The sequence below is a fragment of the Ruditapes philippinarum genome, unplaced genomic scaffold (assembly GCF_026571515.1).
Source record: "Ruditapes philippinarum isolate M1 unplaced genomic scaffold, ASM2657151v2 ctg4968_1_1_1_1, whole genome shotgun sequence".
Classification (NCBI taxonomy): Eukaryota; Metazoa; Mollusca; class Bivalvia; order Venerida; family Veneridae; genus Ruditapes; species Ruditapes philippinarum.
In genome coordinates this window covers 21,910-31,389 of record NW_026853426.1, presented here as the reverse complement: position 1 = coordinate 31,389, position 9,480 = coordinate 21,910, and the positions used below count along the sequence as shown (strand labels likewise).

At 31.0% G+C, this 9,480-nt stretch overlaps 1 protein-coding gene across 1 annotated transcript; it reads right to left on the bottom strand.

The window, feature by feature from the left end:
* Positions 1–1,028: 1,028 nt before the first annotated feature.
* On the bottom strand, positions 1,029–8,902 carry LOC132736845 (serine/threonine-protein kinase PAK 1-like). The gene is made up of 7 exons (XM_060724067.1): positions 8,568–8,902; positions 6,975–7,059; positions 6,405–6,468; positions 5,420–5,501; positions 3,246–3,309; positions 1,944–2,420; positions 1,029–1,432 (listed from the first exon to the last, which is right to left on the bottom strand). The coding sequence occupies exons 1-7, from the start codon at positions 8,587–8,589 to the stop codon at positions 1,120–1,122; spliced, it is 1,107 nt and encodes a 368-aa protein (XP_060580050.1). The 5' UTR covers positions 8,590–8,902; the 3' UTR covers positions 1,029–1,119.
* Positions 8,903–9,480: the final 578 nt, after the last annotated feature.

Genomic DNA, 9,480 nt, shown 5'->3' with positions numbered 1-9,480 from the left:
CGAAACATTTCGAGAATATCAATCTTAGGAAAGACGTACTCAGATTTTAGAAAAGTATTAAAAACATGTTTGCAATTTAAGTCTTAATTTACATGTTTCATGCAATAATTAGATAATTGAATTTGCAGTACGTATGGCCATATTACGACTACGTGACTAACACACGCATATTTCTGCATATTTTGCCATATATTTGGTAATTTACGTGGATTGAAAGAACCGTTTGCAATGTGTAAATTACTTTCTTTGTTCATATCAAAATATTTTACTTTTAATTACATTTTCATCTTTGTTTTCATTTATAAAAAATAGCAGATATCTATCTGACTTATTTAACATTGTGCTTTAAGATTGACATAAAAACGATACTTTATTTATCATTACACATAACTTGTGAAAGGTCTGGAGTTCGGACGTATTGTAAAAGAGTGATTTTACCTGTATTCATTATAAATGAACGTACAATCATTTAGGTTTTAGATCTATGTGAAAGATAATTAATGAAGAAAACAAGCTGCAAATTAAAGGCATGTATTTCAGTATACCTAGATTATTCCCAAAAATCACTGATGTAAAACTGATGCTTATCAAAGACAAAATAATAAGGTATTATTTTGTCTTTGATAAGCAACAGTTTTACATCAGTGCTTATTGTGAATAATCTAGGTATACTGAAATACATGATTTTACAATGTTACGTGAATAGAAAGTGCCGTTTGCAATATGTAAATTACATCTTCACTCTTTGTCTATTACAAAATAATTTACTTTTAAATACATTTTAAATTCTTAATGAAAATAAGCATGAATCTAGAGGCATGGTGCTTTGAGGTTTACATGAAAATATTTGATTTACATGTTTTATAAAACTTAACTTGTGAAATTTCTAGAGCTCGGACTTATTGTGTACGAAAGGGTGGTTATGCCCGCATTTATTAATCATAAATGGACGTACAAAGCTCATATCTGACCATTTAGGTTCTAGATCTATGTGATAGATAAATAATGAAGAAAACACAATTTGTAAATTAAAGGCGTATATTTCAGTATACCTAAATTATTCATGAAAAAACACTAATGTAAAATTGATGCTTATCATTTAACAAAATAATTAAATATCTAATGAGATGAAAATTCATTTTTCTGAGCTAATCTTGCTGTAACAAGTATTTGGTCACCATTTAAAAACGCGTGATTCAGAAGATCACGTGCCGTTCCTCTGTTGTGTGCATCAACTACGAGACACGTGTCTATAAAAGATTTCAGTTCATCTGATAGTTTGTTATATTTCTTTATAGTTGGTCTACCATTTCTTTTTACAAGTTTTATAGCACGTGTTGCTTCCTCATGTATATATGGTGGATCTCCGTCAATCATTTCTATTAGTGTTATACCATAGCTCCATATATCTATCTTATAATCATACGGTCTCCTGAAATAAAAGAGTGTAACACACTGTAACAAATATATAGCAAATGTAATGTTTTGGCAATGTTTTTCACTCCCCTTCAAAACAAAATGCAATCGTATCAAATCGGCTTTCTCCGACAACTCCGTAAGAAACACTTATTGAAGTCGCCCGAGGTGATCCGAGTGATCTAGTCTTTTTTCGTCGCCATACGTTTGCATGATCATATTGAAACACATACTTTACTATGCTTAGTGGTAAATACAAGTTCTAAAAAAGGTTTCCTTTCGATACTTATCTTTCCTTATGAATACCATAATTCATTATACATATTTATATCGATTGAAACAACATTTCTAAAGGCATTGAAACAAGATATTTACCATAAAGTATTATTAAACAATAGATTAAATGTTTTGTAATTACACATCCAGTCTGATTTAAGTGAGATGAAACGAACACAGGTCATCATATAAAAAGAACACTACATATAAATTATATGTCTCCCAAGACTATAAGCAATATTGATACCAACCTAGCTACAACTTCCGGTGCCATAAAGCACGGTGAACCAACTATTTCGTTCTTCTTGGCATTCTTCTCATAGAAGTAGCTGGTACCAAAATCCGTTATCTTTACTCTCCCATATATATCAACTAACACATTGCTGCTTTTGATATCTCTATGAACTATGTTTTCTTTATGAAGATAGTCCAAACCTTTCACACATTGACTAGATATGAAACATATATGTCCTTCTTCTAACGCTACATTTCTTACAATCTTCTTTAGCGAACACCCATTCACGTATTCCATGACAAGCCAGAATTTCTTTACAGCTTCGACATAAATTCCATCTAAAGCGGTGACAACATTTTCATGGTTAATCTTCTTCATTATGGTTACTTCGTTAGCCAACACAGTAAATGGCTGTTTTTCTACCTCCATGATTTTTATGGCAACCATACACCCGTTAAGCTTCGCTTTGGCTAAGACCACGTGTCCGAAAGTTCTGTAGATATAGAAAAGAATCAGATATGAGCGAACGTTTATCGTTATAGCAACAAACCCTTCTCAAACAAAATGTGCACCAATTCTCTATGCTCTATTCTTGACGTTGAAGTATCACATCATAATATAAACTTTAAACGTGCTTTAAATTGATATATGACACAGATAGACAATCTGTACATCCTTGACACCAACAGACACGCTAAACATCCTTTTACATTGATATATCACACAAACATACAAGCTGTGTGACATTTACATTGATTTATCACATCAAAAGTGAGGATGTACGTCCTTTAATTGACATATTACACAAATAGACAAGCTGTATGATATTTGCATTGATATATCACATCAAAAGAGAGGCTGTACGTCCTTTAATTGATATATTACACCAACAGACAAGCTGTACGCCCTACACATTGATATATCACACAAACAGACAAGCTGTACGTCCTTTAACCAACAGACAAGATGTACGTCCTACACGTTGATATATTACACCAACAGACAAGCTGTAAGTCCTACACATTGATATAACATACAAACAGACAAGCTGTACGTCATTTACATTGATATATCCCACCAACAGGCAAACTACATGTCATTTACATTGATATATCACATCAACAAACAAATGAAACATCATTTACATTATATCACAACGACAGACAAACTGTTCGTCACTTTGATATATCACACCCACAAACTTTTCGACCTTGACATTGATATTACATTTCACTTTAATACATCAAAGTAACAGAAATAATGAAACGACATACATGCTATTATAAAAATACATAAAAATGATAAAGACGGTACTTACCCTGAATCGATAAGCTTTATTGGAGAATATCTTTGTTTTGGATCATCACCATTTGACAAATTTCCTAACAAGCAATGATAATAAAACATTACAATTTCAAACAAGAAAAGCATTGATGCAAAGCATCAAAGGGCGTCCAAGCAAGAAATGCAGCAAGTGAAGATGAACTAGTACACATATGATGACAAGATATTCTTATAAACTACCAGAAATGTATACCACTTATGAATGAGCGGACGAAAGACATTGTTCATTATGAACTTTGATTGGCATGCTAGAGATTAGAATATTACTTGTTATTTCTTTATGATCGTGGTTATTAATAGCAACGGATATACATGTATGCAATCATTTATAATCCATATGTGTAACGCATGATCAACACGTACCACACATTTGTCCCTTATTATGTACATGTTATCGCTATTAGCGAAGACCCCCTTAAGGTATCTGTTCACACACTTTAAGTTAGTAAAAATATGACACTGGTTATATTACCATGTTGATCATGTTGAGCATAATTGTTTATTATACAATAATTGTAATATCTATTAATTTTAATTTAAAAAAAATACAAATTTTATGAATATTGTTTTCTTTTATTCTTTTTTGTGTTTTATGTGCTATTTTAATGCTGAGTTTTTACTACTCTTTTTTATTAAAATTGTAATATAAATTTTAAGAATTCAATTGTCATATTGACCGACGATTATAAGTCAAAGCTTAACTGGAAAAAAGTCAGTAAATTATGGTTTATCTTTCAATATATAATATTGTTTATTCTTAAACCATGTACATGTACATTGTATTTTTCTTTATCATTTTTTAAATTATCGATCATTTGAATAATTCATAAAATCTAATTTGTAACTTTGAATAATTCCTCGCATCTTTACTAAACACGGATAACAAATTGAATAATTAAATAAAATGTTTCAAAGTTGATAATGTCATTTTAATACCATAAAAAATGTACCTTTTTCTCAATTATTGTACATATCACGGATTTATATTACATATAAATCCGTGTACATATTTATTGTTTTTATCTCATATAGATAAAATGAAACATGCTATTGTTGTTTTTTTCTAATTGTAACGATATCAAACATCTACTCCAAAATCGGGAGAGACCGGCCAATAAACGTGTGGTACTATTCGCCGGTCACTAGTAAATCCTGGTCAAAATAGACCGGGAGAGACCGGCATTTACCGATAGGAGTGATAAAAAGATATATCTATAAATAGGTTTTTGGAATATTTAGGTCATCAACTGATCATTCTAGGATACATGTACAACAATAACATACCATGACATGATAACCGACTGTGTACTACAAAATGATAAATAAAAAAACCCCGAAGAGCGCGATTTATTGACGGAAAAGGTTATTTCATTTGTAAATGTTTGCATTGCGAAAATTCATTGTAACATATCGCGACATTTCATTCTTATTTAATAATCAAGCACCCTCATACCGATCGGAATTTTCGGCTTTTATTATGACCGACTAAAAGGCTCGAGAAGTTGCTGTCGCCCTTTCACAAAATCTGATCTCATTCACGCCAATGAAACATTACAAAATAAACAAAAACAAACATACAAACAACATTTTAATTAAGCTACATCTAAATATTCCTCAAGATAAATGTATAGTTTGTTTACTGGAAAGGATGTTTTATATGTTTATTTTCAATAACATTCAAAATGAGTAATTTAGAATACGGTATCTATAAAACACAGCTTTAATATAAATTGTAAAATGCTACATTAAAAACATGTGGTAGAATGTTTTGTTTTGGATCATCACCATTTGACAAATTTCCTAACAAGCAATGATAATAAAACATTACAATTCCAAATGAAACATTACAAAATAAACAAAAACAAACATACAAACAACATTTTATTTAAGCTACATCTAAATATTCCTCAAGATAAATGTATAGTTTGTTTACTCCAAAGGATGTTTTATATGTTTATTTTCAATAACATTCAAAATGAGTAATTTAGAATACGGTATCTATAAAACACAGCTTTAATATAAATTGTAAAATGCTACATTAAAAACATGTGGTGTTTTTTTTATTATTTCTCCGTTAGTAAATAGCAAATATCTTTTCTTTATACATTTATCTACACTACATTGTAAGAAAATGTATCATTTACTTACTTAACATTTTATGATACAACATGTCGACAGCTTTTGGCTGATCACGTGACTTTGATTTCTTAGATTCAGGGGTCGACACATCCTAAAATGATATAATACTTTTAAACTTGTTTCCAAAATAATGTTGCATAAATCAATAAATGTGTTCCTAAAACGTTTAAATAAAAGTAAAGATAACAGATAGAAATATGTCAGACATTAAACCTTCAAAATATGTCCGATCATGATAATTTATTATAAATGACTTTTATGAGATCTGTATAAAAATGAAATGCTTTGATTTCTTATGAAGATACATTTTCATTGTGAATAAATTGAAATTGAATCGAAATCTATAGAAAACAAAATTTATAAATATACAATTATTGTATGACAGCCTTGATAATAAAGAAAATCGACAGAGAGATTCAAAGTATGATTTACTTATATTTTTGATAATTCTTGATTTTATTATTTTTACTCTGGCATATTTTTTATATTTGAGCCGCGTCTCGACAAAACCAACATAGTGCGTTTGCGACCAGCATGGATCCAGACCAGCCTGCACATCCGCGCAGTCTGACCAGGATCCATGCTGTTTGCTATCAGTTCATCTACTTGTAATAGGGTTGGAAAGCGAACAGCGTGGATCCTAATCAGACTGCGCGTAAGCGCAGGCTGGTCTGGGTCCATGCTGATCGCAAACGCATTATGTTGGTTTTTGTCATGACGCGGCTCATTTCTTATATAGATCTACTTTCCACATTCAGTCTTACTATATAAATTTTACGTTTTAAAAGATGATTCATAATCTTTACAGTACGCTAAAATAGTGGGGATTTAAGTTCATAATAATAATCATGCCCGATTAATTAATTAATATATATTAAACAGTAAACAGTTTTAACAGTCAGGGTTTCTCTTGAGTTTTCAAATTAAATAAATGTTTTTATTTATATCATAGAAATGCTTGATTAGAAATTAGCGATAGGTTAAAGGTGCGTACCTTTGATTTTATTTGAGAAGATTTCTCCTTTAAAACTCTCTTGTTATCCAACTCTGTCACATGGCTAAAAACAAATAAAATTGTATTACTTCACTTCATACATTGCATATTACATACAAATTGGCCATATATTTTTTACATATTTTTTTAGCTTTTTTTATTTTGGTAATTAAAACAGTTATACTGGTATAACTACCTACTTCCAGTGATAATAATCTTATATACTTTAAATCCGTAGATGACACGTTACTTAACTCATGTTTTAAGAAAGAAAGAAAAATATATTCATTTTTCAGGCATAACATACCTTTAAAGATTGCTTATGACATGTAAAACAGATGAACATATAGAAGAATGATTTATATGTATCATAGCAATGCTTGATTAGAAATTAGCGATAGGCATGCCTTTGATTTTATTTGAGAAGATAGCAAAACACAACCATACGTATGTTTTTATACAATATTTTATACACCAGAAAAGAACAAAACGTCTTTATAATACAGAATTATTTACAATTAAATCTACATTAATTACATTCATTAAAACGATAGATTTTTTTCTCATTACCTAGTATGCAAAGTTGATCGACGGTAAACACTGAGAATTCCGAACATCGAATCATCTTCATCATTGAAGTATAGGACCGGTAATTCTGAAAATAAAACAAATTTAAAAATGGTCAATTATTCCTTGAAGAATATTTTTACTGTATAGTCACGTGAAGAATCAAAACAGTAAAATGTGCATATGTTATTTAATGTACGTAGTAATTCAAGTAAAAAAAATCTGGAAAAAGTGTGATCCCTCGGAAGCATTAATCACAACAAAATAACATGAAAATTGCAGACACGATTTGATTGAGTATGTACATGAGGGATAACGAAAAAGTGCAACATTCCTCCCGGTCCCTAGCACCGGCTTGAGCGGTACTCACTTTCAACTGGAATCAATGATCCCGAATGACAAGAAATATATAACAACACTGAAGTGAAGAACAGGGCAACATTTAACAGCTACACGATACTTAACCCCCTATGTTGTGCAGTATGAAAATCTAGAAAAAGTGTGATCCCTCGACAGCATGAGTCGAAGCTAGTGAAGAAACATGTCAGTCATAAATTGCATCCTTTTACCCACCGAACCCTGTAGCTAACAGTCATTGTTCAAATTTATTCATATTGATTTGCAGCAGTTTAAACTCGTATTTCTGATGAAAAATAGCTTTTCTGGCATTTAAAACCCACAACAAAATAGGTATTTCTATTTAAGTAACGCAAATAACATAGTCTTTCCTAGGGGGGGGCAGGGGACATTTTCGAATGATGGCCCCGGTCAAACTTTTTAATAACTCAGACATGGTGTTTTGAAGGTAGTGGAAACTTCTGATATTTCTCTGTCATTGTAATTCTTTCTTGTTTGTATGTAGGAAATGACCAGTATTTTTGGATTTTTTACCCGAAACTAAGCATTTTGGTAGCTTTGTATATATTTGTGACTCTCCGAATGGAGGTGAAAAAGTTAAAAATCAAGCTTTGACAGTTGGCGCCAAACAAGTAAGAAATTTCGGATAAATTTTGTGAAAAATCTAAACGTATGACAGACACTTTATTGGGCATTTATGAAAATGTAATAGCTTGCACTGCGTGTAAGTGATATTTTTTAAGGAATCGGGCGGATTATGGAATATGCTGCACCTTCATAAAGATTGCCCATATTGGTATATTTAGGTGTAATTTTGGCTGGGTGGGGGTAAATATAAATTGCTGTCAGTCATTTTTTAAGGAGCAATGCATGCAAACTATTATTTTCTTCAATGTATATCATATATCATTGAATAATGCTGTGCAACTGGTTATCTGCCAGTGAAACAGATTTTGAAATATTTGGAATTGTGTTTCTGGCCACACTGAAATACAAAATTGTTCATTTTTAGGTCCCCTGCCCCCTAAGTAAAAAGTTCAGTATCGTAAGCTTTTCGATGAGATACATAGATATATTGATGAAATACAAATTATATCATGCGGTCTTATTTCTAGTTCCATACATTGGAAAAGCAAAATTTCGCGCATATTAAAATATCTAAATTTTCTAACAAATTTCTTGGTGAGGTATATTCCATATCAACTAAAACAAACAAACAAATACTGTCTGTTAATTTACCTATTTTACCGCCTCTGTCCATGTTCCTATATAACTAGAATGTCGCGTTTTAACATCTCTAAATTTAATTCTTCATCCATAAAACACTCTTAATGTGATCAAGAATATACTGTTGCATTTAGCGCAAACGTCGTTTCTAATGAATGGCGATAACGTCAGTGACATCATAGATGTCTGACGTCATAGACGTCAATTTGATTTCGTTCTCAAACCGTTTCGTTCTAACATACTAGTTGCTAATTATTCACTGTATTATAACACAGGACAAATGACTTTGATCAAAATGTGTTAAAATGAGAATGATCGTCGATTTCTTATTGTTGACCAGTAACTGATAATTTATACTAATACATTTTTATGTGTCAGGCATTTCATTCTGCTAGGAAAGTCACCTCTTTAGCATGAAAACTCAATTTTAAGGTAGGATTAGGGACCATTTCTTATAATGTAAGTGCTATCAATGTAAGTGTCTACCTAAAGTACTTGTTCAATGATAGGGCTTCTTTATATGTTCTGTTTACTAATTATAATCATGTGTACTTACAAAACATCATACAAAATATTAAATGACAGACAAAGCATATGCTTCTAAACAATCAGCTTAGTAGTGATAAACATATTTTCTGTAAAATTCATTTTTGAAAATACATGTGACCGTTGTTATTCATGAATATAAACAGTTTGTATTTAACATATCAATACATCAAACAGTCATGTAAAGGAATTCTACTGTATGTACTAACAGTTAATCATGCAAGTATTAACAGCACATAGACGGCAATCATGTATGTAATCATGCATGTAACAGCAATCATGTAACTGAACAGTAATCATGTATATGTACTTAACAGTAATCATGCATGTACTTAAAAGAAACCATGCATGTACTAAACGGCAATTATGTATGTACTAA

Bases quoted from the DNA above. Each gene is read 5' to 3' on its own strand.
- LOC132736845 (XM_060724067.1), bottom strand. From the start codon at position 8,589: ATGGACAGAGGCGGTAAAATAG. The intron at 3,310-5,419 runs GTAAGTAAATGA...ATTGCTTGTTAG, and splicing joins GTTGTATCATAAAATGTTAA to GAAATTTGTCAAATGGTGAT. The intron at 2,421-3,245 runs GTAAGTACCGTC...CTATATCTACAG, and splicing joins ATAAAGCTTATCGATTCAGG to AACTTTCGGACACGTGGTCT.